The sequence below is a fragment of the Rhynchophorus ferrugineus genome, unplaced genomic scaffold (genome assembly GCF_030347505.1).
Source record: "Rhynchophorus ferrugineus isolate W39M unplaced genomic scaffold, kcgeb_rfMv2 rfM4, whole genome shotgun sequence".
NCBI classification, from domain to species: domain Eukaryota; kingdom Metazoa; phylum Arthropoda; class Insecta; order Coleoptera; family Curculionidae; genus Rhynchophorus; species Rhynchophorus ferrugineus.
Genome location: NW_027472583.1, coordinates 3764815 through 3781124, shown reverse-complemented (window position 1 = coordinate 3781124; position 16310 = coordinate 3764815). Strand labels below are relative to the sequence as shown.

Genomic DNA, 16310 nt, shown 5'->3' with positions numbered 1-16310 from the left:
TGTGGACCAAATGATATTGTTAAATAGTAGATTACATATTTAACAAGCTTCTCGACGTAAAAAATCAACTAAACGATGTGCAATTTCGATAGAAACCAATGCAAAATTCGTAACAGCAATAAATAATAAATAACAATCTTAGGACTGCAGAAAGACACAAAAAATGGGTCCGAAAATAGGCTGAATATATATTTACACTGAACAGGACCATAGTATGGAAATTAGTACAAAACAACTTAAGAAGCAGGGCGAAAATGATTTTTTATGGTGATTGACACAGTAAGAAATTATAAAGGAAAGCAAGGAAAACAATGAAGATTTTAAAGAAATGAATCAAAGTAGAAATGGAAAAGTGTAATTAATAAAAGAAATTATGAAAATAATATAAAGGCTGCAAGATAAAATAAAATAATTAAAAAGAGCATCAAAAAAGCTTTTTATAAAACAGGGAGAGAGAGACTGAAAAAAGAAAGATATTTGTAGAAAATAAAAGGGAAAAAAAAGATGTAGAAAAACGTAAAGATTAAAACATGGAGAATACAATATAAAAAGAAGAGAGGAGTAATAATAAAGTGACAACTTTGACAACAAAAGTGACAATAAACTAATAAATAAAACCAATAATACAGTAAATAAAACTATGGGCCAAGATAGCACTAACAGTGAAAAATTTAATACAAAACCAAAAGAAAAATGCAATGATAAATTTAAAAAAGCAATAACGACAAAAGCAACACCTATTGAGATAAAGAGGTTTGATAAGAACGTCATAATTATTTCTCTTCATATTATATTTTCTAATAAAGGCACTCTAGTTGTAGTCAGTTGGAGGTAATAGTTGTTATAAACAGTTGGTTGCAGAGCTATTTACTAGATCACAAATCCGTCATATACTCGAGAATTAAGGATATACGAAAGTAATTTTTCATTCATTTAAAATACAAATAGTTCAACAATTACTTGTATAGAGTTTATAATAAGTAATAATTTACTTCGGAGTAAGCTTGGGATATTCTTTGGTGAATAAATTCAATCGGTTGGTCAAACTGAAATAGTGTAACTCTTATAAATAAGAGTGTATAAGATATTTGAGATGTCTTGTTCTACACCAGTACAAAATCAAGTTGAAGTTGTAGGTAAACGACCATTGGCAGCATTCGACAGTCCCTAATAAAGAACTGTTTATATAATATGTTATAAAACACTGTTTATTCAACAGTGAAATTAGAAATTAAGATTCGAAAAGCTTGTATTTTATGTTGGCAGAATAATTTTGCTCTAACTATTTATCAATATCAAATAAATCACACAGGAAAAAACTACCTAAGTTCTAATAAAAAATATAATGATTAATCATGCACATTCATTGTTCTGTTTTAAAAATACCCAATTAAGCTGACAAATTACATGCGAATGCTATATTTCACGCCCGTTATTAGAGAATTGTTGAACTGAGAAATAAAACACATCCCTCATTAAGACTCCATTCGGACGCAGAGTTGACACCAATGTTTGCAGGCCTATAATATTCCTGAGTAGTATTAGTTAAAGATTCATGATAAAAGTGTATGTCTTCCCAGCTGTATTATTAGTTTAGAAATTAAGTGGCTTCAGTGAAACAATTCTGACTATTATCAAAATAATTGATAACTACAAAAAGAACATTAAGGGCTTACCTTGTTTTAACAAAACAACTATACATATACTTATAAAATCATATAAAAACATTTCTACTACAACAATATAAAATATAAAATACTCGTATCTATCTACATATTCTATAATCAGCTTTTTTATTAGGTATTCTACCAGTCATGCAAACAGAACGGACAGTAGGAACTCGTTCAACAAACAAAACGCATTATTCTCTTGTATATTTGACTATTTTTAAACTGTCAAACGTTGTTTCAAACGGTCCATCGCAGGTCCATTAAAATAATTATCTAAGGGTAAGCCTAGCTTAGCATCAAGTGCTACAATATTTGATAAATTTTATACACAGATGCAGATAACTATTACTAAATATGTTAATATTATGAGCATAACACATAATGACTAATTAAATAATTAATTTTAAAGAACATCATCAAGAACTCTGGCTGGACTGTAATTTTCCCAGGCATGTGACATTACCATACGTATAAAAATACTTTTAACTTTCTTATCACTTTCAGTTTATCGTAATAATTCTTACTTCTAAATATTTTTTACGTTCTGCAATTAATATCGTTATATTTAATTATATTTATATTTCGTAAGAATATGTGAACACAGTACGTTCAGGTTTCTTTAGCACGTGTTATTTGTCTAATTGGCATTCAAATTTTAAAAGACAATACTCTAATTTCAATTGTACCCTTAATACCGATATTTTCATGTGGTACTTCATAAAATTGACCGTTTCATTTGGTTACTGGAAAATGAATAAAGTATCCATTAAGATATCAGCTGGAGAGTGTACTTAAGAGAGAATATCTAATCTCAAAAAGTTTAGAAATTATTATCAAATTCAGCTTTATCAAGTCACGTACCATTTTAGAATATATCAAATAAATTATGTTTGTGAATATGAATATATGTTTCTACTTTAAAAACTTACATTAAAATGATCGTCACATAAAAGTTTGGAGAAGTCAGACATGCAACTGTTAGATGTTAGATCCTATAAAGCAGTGAGTTTCTTTGGCGTAATATCACATTGAGGGACCAAATAACGTAAATTCATAACTATTACGCAAACTAAATTATATTTGTGCTAACAACATTCACAGTTTAATACTGGCTGAGGTCACATAGAACCATTTTTTTTTCAAGATAGTAATCATGCTCATTCGGGCGCCATGATACGTTGGCAGCAAATGAATGAAAAACACGCACAAAAGTTAACCGTTAATCGTTATAAGATGACAGCATTGACCCTTATAGAAAATAACAAACTCCATAGAACCTAATATAAGGTTAATATGTCAATACTTAAAACAATATTAGGTACTTGCATGTACATTATTTTGATCAGATATATATAGTTGAAAATAGGAATTGATTTGAAGAAACCTACTGTTGAAGCCCAACAGACAAAAGTGGTTAAAAGTGGTGATCTCTACAAAACACTCAAAGAAATTTCAGGCAGCTCAGTTAGCATCTGTTTCGAAATGATTACATACAATGGGAAAATTGTAAAAGGAGGAAAAATAACTACCAAACGAACTGACTCAAATTTACATGTCCAATCGTTTTAAAAAATGGATTTACTACGACAATACTAAGCACCAAAAAATGATCAGAATACATGCAAACACCTAAAAGATCAGCTGCTAAATCATCAAGATCATATAGACATAAAAGGCATAATTTTCATTTAAAAATAAAACAAATAGGTAAATATAATAATCAACTATAATTTTGATAAATTCCTGATTACAAAAACGTTATAAATTTTGCATCAAAACAATTACTACCCTAAAAAAAATAAAATTTGCCTAAACATAATAATTTACTCCTAGATATAACACGATATTTTTGAGAGTTATCGCGTAAATATAAGGACGATTAACCTCAAAGGAGATTCTGAAATCTAGGAGAGATTTTGTTTTAAGTTTTGCTGAAACAGAAACAAAACAAATCGATTAATTATTATGGGAGGCTTCCATAGTTTAGTTTCGTGTTCCAAAGCGTTACGTTCCGTGCAACTAAGAGTAAGAAAAGTTTGGTTTTATGTACAATAGTGTGGGTTCGATGAGGTCCTAAAACTGCATTATTCTTCGATATATTCAAAATAATCTAAAAGCTAGTGCGCTCTGAGCTAAAGTGAATTTGCGTACGTAATTAAAGCTTCAAATATTAGGTGCATAACTTCACTTTTACAGGTTTTTTCTTCGAGTTTAAAATTACATTTAAGATAAAAATATTCTCACGGTTTTCTACTATGTTAAAACGAAAATATTTATAAATTTACAATCTAACCCTTGTATATTTTAAAATATATCAAACGCTATACTTAAAGTATATGTCTGCAGAGATAGAATGATAATGGAATACGAATAATAATGAAAGGATGATGTAAAAAGTCAATCTGTTCTACTCATTTATCAATCTATGTATTCATACTTTCTTTTTATTTATGTTTTTCATCTTGGTTTTGTAATATAAATATTATTATAAGACACGCGCCATTAAAAACAATAGAAATCGTGTTAATAAAAATAATATATTGAACAAAGGTTGTCCATAATCAAAATTAATAAAATAGGTTTATTTAACATTAATAGCAATAAAACACATATTTCATAAGTAATAGTTTATTTGTATGTAGATAAAAATATCCAACAAAATATCATAATGAAATCACTACGAAATATTAACTGGTGAATATTTTGCCACAAAACAAAACGATATCGTTCAGCTTAATGAAGTACAGGAACGAATGATCCATTTTAAAAGATTTCGATGGAGATGGTCTAAGTACTGATGTTTTTCTAAATATAACTGAAAATAAATCGAATATTGATTAAAATGAAATGTGTTAATTCGGTTAGTATATCAGTTAACATGGACATCATTAGTTAAGTAGTATATGAAAATGATATATATATACAGAGAGAGAGAGAGAGAGATGGAGATATGATAATGCGAAAATAAAGTCAGGAGATGAGAATGCTAGAATTGGAAAACAACATATTTGTAGTTCCTTATAAATGGCAAATGCATTAAAAAACAAGAAACATAAAAAACTACTATGGAACTAAAACGGAAAGTAATTTACTGACCATCCAAGTAAAGAAAGGCCTCAATATTGAACCAGTGGCGGAGTACAGAGAGAGCAAATATCTCAGTTGAGGACACATAAAATGGAGGACATAACAGAGATAAAGAGAATATGGAAAGACAAAAATCAGAAAGGAAAGAAATGAAAAACATCGACCGAAGCAAGAAGACCGAGCAGAGAAAAAATGGAAGGAATTTATAGATTCTCATTGTTATATTTAATGTTAATTCCCTCTTGCGAACAAATATGAAATATAACAACCAACAACATCATGTAGGAAAGAATTTATTTCTTGACAAAGAAAAAACTGACCTAATCTGACACTTTCCTAACGAAATATTGCCAAAACCATAATTATTTATAAACGATCTCTAGTTTCAAAGGTCTCGGTAGTTCATAAAGTTTGCCATAACTTTGTCAGATTTCCTCAGAAAAGTCGATCTGATTTAATTCAAAAACATTTGATACGATAGTGTTTAGATCTAGGGACTAATTTCCTCTCATACGGAATTGGAATTATATTTAGCAAATCCCAGAGTCGACAAAATAATCTCTATATCTGCTATATATATATCATAGTCATTAGTCATATAGTCATTAGTCATATTTTAAAAAGTACATTTCCTTTTTTTTCTTAATCAAAATGAACCATAACAGCTCGTGGAAAGTCAAGATACTCTTCTTAATCATCAATTTGTCCATTTGTTTTTTCCTCTCTATCTATTATTTCTATTGTTGATACTTCCATAAGTTACACAAGGTTAGTTATATTATTTCCAGTTATATATTAGTATGTTAAAACAGAGATAAATTATTTTTTAGTTGTACTGTAGTTTTCTTTTTTTTTACTATAAATATCAATAAAACACATATTGCATAAGTAACATTTTATTTATATGTAGTTAAGAATATATCAATATCATATCCATGAAATATCATAATAAAAACACTGCAAAGTATCAATTGGTGCATATTTTACCACAAAATAAAACAATCTCGTTCATCTTAATAACGTAGAGGAATGAATGATCCATTTTAAAGGATTTCGATTGAGTCAATATGACAGAAGTTGATTCAATAAATGTAACTGAAATATAAATAAAAAATTGATTAAAATGAATTGTGTTAATGAAGTTAGTACATCACCTGACTTAGGCATTATTAGATAAGTAGAGTATACGTGTTTATAGAAGTATATTAGAAGTACTGTATGACCTATACAAGGATATTGGTATTATGATGAACTAGTATTATTATTTATTCACTGTTGAAACTGAAAATGAGGACAGTGGTAAAGAGGACGTTTTCTAAGGGCTACTTCGTATAAAAGTGGAACTGAGTTAATATAACATCTTGATAATGAAATATGGAATTTGAAATGAATAACTTATGGCAAAGGCTATTCATTCACAATTCTCGATCTTGGTTTCAACGAATTAACAGTTGTGTATGTTAAAGAACCAAAAATTAGGACTAAAGAGTTCCGGAGACGATGAATCTCAAGACTTGTTCGACGTAACTTCAGCTCAAACTCTCATGAACTGATAAATGATTTACTTATTTCCAGGCATCTAGATCTGATCAAACGGTGAGACATAGCTACCACACGGTTTGACCGAAAAAAAAAACATTTTCATGTTCCCACATCGCGGTTTCATTGCTTACCAGACAAAAAAAAGAAGAGTTCTCTGTTGTACTCTGCACAAAAAGGGATATTAATGGCCATAAAGTATGTATGTGCATATAGTGGTATCAAAGATATAGTGTTGCTACTAATACGGAATAAAAATTTTACTAGACATATTAAGTGAGCAAACTTAATGGGGTATTGTCGCAAAAAAGTGAAAAAGATATTGCACTCGAATGGGAAGTTCTGCCACAGCCAGCGTACTCACCAAACCTAGCATATTCTGATATAATTTCAAGTGTGAAAATTGATCGACTATTAAATCTCTACTAAATAAACATCGTTCTTTCAATACGGTATTACAATCTTTCTAAAAAGATAGATGTAGTAGTTGTTGAAAAAGTTGAAAAAATCGACATGTATTAATAGTATATATTGTACACATTTTGTGAAAAAATGATGATTTGAAAGGTTAATATTCGAATAAATGTATCTAATAAACATCAGCAACAGTTCTAATCTGAATGAGTTTAACTAATAATATTAACTTTTATATATTTAGCGAAGTAGATATATTTTTTAACACCGTGGTTTCAATACAGTCTGTAACATTAATACGCTACATTGCATTTAATAAATATATAAAGTTTATTTAAAGACAATACCTTGACTTTCTTATAATATTATCTTATAACATTATAACACTGTAAATTGTGATGTGGTAGCAATAAATATCAGACAGTATCATAATAAATCCACTATATTTGCGTACTATATTATTTATAACAAATATAAACCTTTAGGAATTAGCAGTTGTTCCAATTTTCTAATTCAGTATCTAGTACGTTTGAACTTTGCCAGAAAATAAGATCGCATCTTCCTTCCTAAGATAATAAAAGAAAGGATGGTCCGATTGGAATTTTTTCGGGGGATACCTGTAGTACCTAATAGTTCTCACAGATTTCACTGAAATATAAACAGATTATTGGTTAAGTTGCTTATTTTTGATTAGTGGAACTCTGACAATGAAGTGGACGTTATTATATTGTGGGGCTTATACCTATTAGGTACAGTGGTGGTATAGACATCATAAAAGGCACCATAAAGTCAAATTTTAAAAAGTTTGTACAAAAGAAATTTGATTATCTTCCATCATTTACTAATATGCGTGGACAAAGATAGGACAACAAGAAGTATACAAAATAATTTTAGACATTGGACATTAGTTCGATACCCTCGAGAATTGAACCTTGAAATAAAAGATGATATAAATCCAATATGTTCAGTATACAGGCTTTTTTTAAAGAAATATTATTCAGATAAAGGGTTTAGTAATATGCTCGTAGATGCCAAAGAATTGGCATCTTGCTTGGAAATGGAAAAAATATTTTGACCAAATGCAATTTATTTTAATAGTGAGCTTGATGAACCTTTAATCCACAAAGATGAAAAAAATAAATATTGTTGGCAAAAAGTGGGAAATCCAATTATACTTTATCCAATTATTTAATCTTTGATTTGTTAATAATTTGGAATATTTTATAACTTTAACACTGCTTTTTTTACAGTACAATAAAAATATTAGCAATATATTGTGCATATGTACTTATTGCTTGTCTAAAGTAAAAAAATACATTCGAGCAATAAGTCTGAAGCGTTAATTTTGTAACGATTACCTACGTTAAATTTAACTATCATCAAATTATTTTCTTTCTAAGGACCAATGAAAAAACCTAACATACGTTAAAATATAACGTATCATACTTTCAGCTCAATAGGGGCGTTTATCAATATTTCCTGTATCGACGCGTCACCGTCACCGCCAAATTCTTAAAAAAAGATCAAAAAACTACTCTCAAAAAAAGGTTTTCGAAAAACGATTTGGTGATATAGTAATTCATCTATTGCAGTCAAATTAAAACCTTCATCTTGATAAATTCAACTATATTTCAGTGCTACGTAATTTACAACAAAACAAACTATAACAAAGTAACAACAAATATAATATTAAAATTTGATTTCTAAAGAGTTTGAACTTTCCCAGAAAATAAAATGAACTCGTCCTTCTTAAGATAATAAAAGAAGGGATGGTCCAATTGGAATTCTTTCGGGGGAAACTTGAAGTACCTAATAGTTCTCGCAGACATCACTGAAATATAAATGGATTATTGCTTAAGTTACTTATTTTTTACGTTAGTAGAGCATACACTGATTGAAGTAAACCTTATTATATTGTGGGGCTCATACTTATTAGATATAGTGGTGGTATAAGAATGTAATACTGGTGGTATAACGACAATCTGCACCAGTGATTCTCAATCACTATGGCCTATCTTTAAAAAAAAGCAAACGCAGAAATAGTGTATAATTAAAAAAAAAGTTTTCCGAAAAGCATAATAAAAATTGTTGATTGATTGCAGTTGAATTATAATAACTTAATAAATTGTTTACCACCCTGTAGCAACATTGTAAAAATAATGATAATTCTCAAATGACATTATGTATTTCAGTATTAACAAGTAAAAAAAAATTAAAATAAATGAGGTTTAATAAATGTATTATCGTAATTAATTTTTAAGCTACTTTGCAGCTTTGACTGTTCCTTGCAGTTCATAAACTATTTCATTGATTTCATTGAGAATGTGGCACATACATTAAATATTCGAGAAGTGTATAGTAATCAAAAAAGGTTGAGAATCACTAGTCTACTACTCTATAATGGTAAACCCAATAAAAATCATGCAATGTATTGGTTTTCGGGTGTTTTTAAACTTGAACCATCAAAGATTTCGACATAAGTATCCAGAAATAACCGTTCTCTATGTTCTACTATAACCGGCAATAATAACAATCTAAAATTTAAAAAAAAACTATGAAACGGACCTAACACATACTTCCATCTAATAAATAAATGTGTTTAAACCAAATATGCCAAATTATTAACAATAATATTTCATTCAAATAGATCTATGAGTGAAAAACCAATATGAGGAATCGAAACAAATGACAATCAAAGAGCTATCTGTCTGGACTATACGGTGAATGCATCAAAATGTATCAATCTCTGTCAATTTTTGATACGTCATTAAAGAAGTAAGAAGTATTATTAATTATCATGACAAGAGATAACACCTTTCCTATTATTTAATATCAATCATTTTATTTCATTTAACTAAGGCAATTTCTTTAGTTGTTCACGTTAGTGTTAAGAACTCAAATTAATTCGTAAAGGATTATCTTTACGTTCAGCTACCAGTATAACTTTCTCACAGCATATTCGATCATTTTACAAATAATAATAGTGGTTTAGATAATCCAATACTACAGTACAATCCAAGAGAGAAAAAATACTATATTTACCATAGTAAAGGCTGTGATATATTATACAGCAAAACGTTAGCAGAGAGTACATAACAAGGGCTTTTCTTTATATTTGAAACCTAGTAAAATATAATAATTTATTTTAATGGATCACTTAAATGTATGATGATCAATACACTTTTGCATCTTTGAGTGAGCTACTTCCAAAACATGATTATTCAGTAATTTAAGTAGATAGGTAGATATTTTAAACAGCATTTGATGTACTGCGATTTATTGGCCATTTATTTGCACCAATTGACCATCATCAAGATCATCTTTATGAGATTTTTATAACAAACTAACCTTTATTCATAGATAAACATCGCACGAAAATGCTCATGAATTAACTACATTTTTCCACTGTGTCAAAATTAACTGTTAAAAACACATGTTGTGGTCTTGTGCTGTAGTTATGAAGATCACACATGTAGCTGGAGACACCAGATGGAACCTAACAATATATTTTATTGCCTAAACTCAAAATATAAATAGCAACTCTTATATACATAATTCCGTCAAGAACCGCAGATAACAATGCTAGTTCAACACAATACCAAAGTATAAAAGGCAATATCTGTAGTTTGTATATACAAGTGGATTAAAATAAACTTATTGGTTAATTGCAGATGATAGTTGTGAATCAATAATGGTCTATGTGGATGTTTTATGTAATATATTAATATCGTATATAAAAAATTATAAAGTATGCGTTAAATTGAGAAAATTAGGTATTAAAAGTATAAATTTTGCCACAAAATAAGATCAGGTCGTCCTTCTTGAGAATATAGATGAAAGCATGATCCATTCGAAACTGTTTGGGTGGAAATGTATAAAACACACTTGATTCTAGAGCAATGACAACTGAAATATAAATGGATTATGCATTATATTGTGTTGTTATGATAGTTATTATTATTGGTTAAAACCGAAAAAAAAACAAAGTTATACGTTCAATGCTGACAATCGACTAATACTTTTTTGTTAATTACTACTTCACCATATGACCCAAAATCAAAATAAGAGGCTAATGGATGGTAAGAACCCCAATCCGAAGCAAGAAGAAAGGATTTTTGTTTGTGCATTACCTTCAAACTGGTAAAATAACAAACATAGATAATTGTTAAAATTTGAGAAGAAAAAAACAGTTTACTGAAAAAAATTGAATGAACGTGAATTGATATACAGATACTGCTAAACGTCCAATTTATTCAGCAGATTTAGCTTCGTTATCTTCTGAATCTCATCAAACAACTCAAGAAAAATATTTCAAGGAAAGTGATTTCATCATACGAATAAGTAATATATGTAGTAGTAAAATAGTAATTATTATGAAATTACATATACCGGACCAATTCGAATATTAAACATAGAACGATGAATTATGCGATAGGACATGAGATCGAAAAAAGTATCACAAATGATAGTAAAAAATAACTTATTACACCTTTAATGGTTTATTTGCTTCTAATACATAATTTGCATTAACATCATATCAGAAAAAAGCCATAAAATCACCGTCGAGGTTTAAAGAGTATAAATTTTTCCACAAAATAAAATCAAGCCGTTGGTCTTCACCAAGTAAAAGAAGGGATGGTCTATTTGAATATATCTAAATGGTGGTGTAAATCCTGATGCGGCAGCCTGAACGATAACTAAAATATAAATTAAGAATCTTTAGAATTTTTAATATCTAAAATATCTGGTAAATATAAGGATCTACAAGTAAGCATTGGATCTTTACCGCAAAGAATTGCGGTTGTTTTGAAAGAAAATGGCGGCTCAACGCCTTATTAATAAATAAATATTGAGTGTTTGCCAAGTCCTCATACTATTTTGCCCATCCTCTGTATATCCAAACCTATGTATTCTACGTCTGTAACTGGCTATCGGATCTTAATCGAAAAGCTTCGTTTTTAACATTTGATTTTCACAGAACTTGCCTCGCATTCGAAATATTTCAAGCTTAAGGATGTCCTGCTGTAACAATGTCTAAATTTCACAACCATACTGAAGAATTAGGTCCAAATTGTCCGACGGGATTGTAATATTTTCTCCAAATGAATGCAGTTAAAATTTACAATAGAGGGAGGTCCCTCAGTAGATAAAACATTGATCTGCACTCGGTATTAGGCTAGAGGTAGTGCAAACTATATCATGATGAATCGTTCCAATTGCGAAATTTGTGTACACCTGTTATAATTTTTTTTATTAAGAACTATCAACCGATTCGTTCGGTTTTTGTCATAATACACAAATTTATCGTTATTAAGATATTGAATGAAATTAAAAACATTAAAATAATACATAAAGGGTTATTTCATTAACATTATAAGTTATTTACCTATGGCTGTAATATAGTAATACATATTAGCAATAAATAGTGCTGAAATCAGTAGAAACAAACAAAATAGACAATTGGCTATTGCATTATTTAAGAATATCTTTAACACAACCTACGAAAAAGTTAATAAACAACATAAACAGATAAATAACAAAAGCCTAGTACAAAATACATAAATTTACTACATCTACCCCCACAGGCGCGCACGTAATTTGTTATATATGGTAACGAGGACATCGTTTGACATCTACCGCAAATATATAAGCAATAAAATTGCGTGGTCGCAAGCCTGAATAGGCCACAATTTTCAAAAAACTATAATATTTTTTAGTCTAAATCAAACACAATGTATATAGCCATAATTTTGAGTTCAGCATTATTACATTAATTATATATTGGCTTTGCTATGAAGTCATATTAATGAGTTCTTATATCATATATCATATATAATATGTATCATATAGCATATGCACCATATATATCATATATCATATATATCACATATATGATAGATGATTTAATATGATTAATTAAGTTGGACCTTGATATCTAATTTTTTATGTTAATTTCTTTATATTATACCAATCATTGGGCATAATTTATTTTATACTAAAACAATATAATGTTTGGTGAGCATTTACTTATACCCCTGCTATGATAAAAAAGACTTTAACACTGTCATAAATAAATTATAAACAATAAATTTTAATATTAAAGACAAGAAGGTGTATAAAAACAGAAGATCACCGAGATAAAATGATAAAGGACATAATGAATGATAGTGTTTTGATTTATTGTTATTATTAAAATAATAATAAAAACTAATCTCATAGAATATATATTTATTGTAAATTTTGAAGACTACATTAAGTGAAACAAATTAATTTCCTGTAACTTTTCCAAGAAACAACACAGTATTTTCGCATTTAAGGACATATATAAAGGAACGATCTGCCTCGAAGTACCTACCTCGAAGTACCAAACGAAACACAACATGTATTAGTGTGACGAACATTCGTTTTTTTAATTGTTAGTCCAGTAAAACATGTTATTTGTTCGTAATAAAAACATGCCTTTAGAAACAAAGAATACTCATTGTTCTCTATTGACAATTGTTATCGTATAACATATGATCAGCATATTTTCACCTATAAGCCATTTCTGAATACATTTTTTTTAATATGCATATACATACATGAGATAGAATCAAAATTGGCAACCTTTCCCTTTAAGTAAGCTTTTCAAGTAATAAATTCCCGAAACATTCACTTGACAGCCAAGAAGCCACCAGATTAACAGAACATATACAAGACCTGGTACTTTCACTCATATAACGAGAATCCAAACCAGAAAAATAAACAATACCTGGGGAAATCTATGGAAACTTCGTGATAAGATTAAAGATTCGTTTGAAGACTTAACGCAGATAAAATCCCGGAAAATACATATTGATAAATAAACTGTCGATGTGAAATATTTAGTTATTATTGTTTCATCATGAAAATAAATTCGATCAGAACACCATAATTTAAAAGCTAAAATTCCAGTAAAAAAACAAGTAGGTCCAGAAAAGAAGAACAACTAATCATTCGTTGTTCGCTTAACATGACTTTTCCCAGCATTCATATTTGTATAATATTATTTTGTATATCAGATTTTAATTTAGTATAAAGTTTATTTCTTTTTATTATTTAATTAATATATTGTTACTAGTCGTTTCTGTCTAACCTACAATTTGTCTTTATGATAACTTAAATCTAGATATATAACTAGGAGGACCCATCGGCCCTATCTCAGTCTCTGGTGAAATAATGTTTATACATGTTACTGCTGAATTTAATATATGCACCTCACTACACAACACTACACAAGATCAGATCGTTTGATTCTTTTGAGTCTGTGTCCTGTTCTGGTGGTATCCAATAGTCTTTCCTCAAGTCCCCTTGCAATTCTCTTGATTTCTTGACTGACTGTGGGTATCTGAAGGTCTCGATGTAGGTAATCAGTCCTATAGTATTTGGGTGCACCCACAATACCTCTCAGGACTGTTCTGAAAAATTTGTATTTGATTTATGTTACTCTTTGCAGAACATCCCCATAATTGAACTCCGTATGTCCATATAGGTTTTAGTATTTGCTTATATAATAACAATTTATTATGTACTTATAATTCTGATTTTCTTCCAATTAGCCAGAACATTTTCCTATATTACAATTCCAGTACTTTTCTTTTCTTCTTTATATGTTCCTTCCAGCGAAGTTTTGCATCCAAATTCTTCACTATTGTCTCCGACAGCTTTAATCACAGTATCATCAGCAAATGTAGCCATCGTAATATTCTCCATTTGTGGTATATCACAAGGGTAGAGTAGATAAAGCATAGGTCCCAGTACACTTCCTTGTGGTACACCTGCTTTAGATTATTTTATTGTAGAGTAAGATTCTTCTTGTTTGACTCTAAACATTCTGGTTGTAATGTACGATTTTAATAGTTCGGTCTGTTGTTTTGGTAGCATTTTCTGTAGTTAATGAATAAGGCCTTCATGCCAAACCTTATCGAAAGCTTGTGCTACATCTAAAAATATAGCTGAGCATGCTTTTTTACTTTCGTAGGCTTTTTCAATAACATCTGTTATTCTGTGGACCTGGTCACTTGTTGAGTGCTTGTTAATAAACCCAAAGTGGCGTGTTGGTATTAGGTTTTTTCTCTCTATGATCGGTTTCATTCTTGTCAACAAAAGTTTTCAAAAACCTTAGATATTACCTGCAGCAGTGGCATAGGTCTATAGGATTTTATTTCGTCTGCCGACTTCCCAGGTTTTGGGATCATTATGATTTCCGCCATCTTCCAAATGTCTGGGACATGTTTTAATCTAAATGCTGTATTGATCAAGTTGATGAGTTTTATAATTCCCTTTCTTGGTAGTTTTTGTAGTAATTAAATCGTAGCCTGGTGATTTCCTGGGGTTAATGTCAGTTCTAATAATTTTGGTTAATTCTCTCGGTGTGACTAATTCAATCATCGAATTTTCAGCTCCTATGTCCGGCAAATTATGTTCAATATTAATTTCGTTTGGTTTGAAAGCTTTTTTTTAGATATTCAGCAAATGCTTCTGCTTTTTGGTTATTGTAATATAATTAGTAAAACAAAAAAAAACTATTTTCCTTAAACATGCATTTATTGTGTATTTAAAGACTACATTTTATGGGACCATCAATTTCCCGTAACTTTTCCAACAAACAGTACAGTATTTTCGAATGTAAGGAAATATATAAATGTATGATGCGCCTCGAAGTACCTATCAGGTGGTGTATATGACAGTAGCATTATTGTAGCTGTAAAACAAATTCAAAATCAGTTCCACTGCATTCAAATAAAACTCAATATATGTTAGAGTCACGAAAATTTAATTGTTTACATTGTTTGTCCAGTTAAATATGTTATTTGATCGCAATAATATTTTATAATTATTCCAATGAAAACTAAGGAAATTTGTGAACATGATCAGTATTTTTGTGTCTTTTCATATCACCATTTACTAATAAAAATAATAAAGGAGCGTAATTTTATTCGTAGAACAAAAAATAAATTGGAATCATAGAATGTAATATTCATATTAATTTAATATTGGTGTATCATAGTGCTAGTTTTGCTGTAGTTGAAAATGTCACTAAACTAATTGAATTTTCTAGTTTTGTATTAATATACTCTAACAACTCATTAGAACAATATACAGGTGCTCATTTCTGTAGCATCCGCTGAAGCCCCATTTGAAATGTGTGCAAAAAAACATTTCTTGGCTATGTGTGCATTATATCCTAAGCCAAATGTCAAATTTCTAATTGGAAATCGTAGCTTTTAATCATATACTCATTTAATTAATATTAATTATATATTTTAATTACATAATTTAATTATTATCATATATTATTATTCAGTATAAAGCAATACATTATTTCAGTATGAAGACAATTAAATGCAACTTAAATTGCACTTTATTTTATTAATTCATGTCAATTTTATTTGTACCCAATCGAAACGTAAGATAGAATAGTGTCACGAAAATTTGTGTAATTTCCATAATAATAAAAACAATCTTTCAATTATCAGCATTTTTTCGCACATAAACCAGCTCATTATTTTTTTCTTAATACACATACTGAAGAAGTATAAAATATGAAAAGCTGCTGGAAATGAAAGCAAGGAAAAGAAT

General features: G+C 29.2%; 1 protein-coding gene across 23 annotated transcripts in view; it reads right to left on the bottom strand.

The window, feature by feature from the left end:
• LOC143196578 (antichymotrypsin-2) overlaps positions 1-16310 on the bottom strand; it is an 87840-nt gene that overhangs the window by 17520 nt on the left and 54010 nt on the right. The window contains exon 9 of one of the 23 annotated variants that reach the window (XM_076404385.1): positions 3379-3601. The exons of 15 other annotated variants lie outside the window; for them this stretch is intronic. In XM_076404385.1, coding sequence (XP_076260500.1) covers positions 3480-3601 — 122 coding nt within the window. In that variant the 3' untranslated portion in view covers positions 3379-3479. Of the gene's footprint in view, positions 1-3378; positions 3602-4282; positions 4486-5637; positions 5853-7136; positions 7359-8319; positions 8542-10413; positions 11408-12920; positions 13062-16310 lie in introns of those variants that run through there. 7 more of the 23 variants (XM_076404365.1, XM_076404360.1, XM_076404370.1 and 4 more) reach the window with 7 other exon arrangements.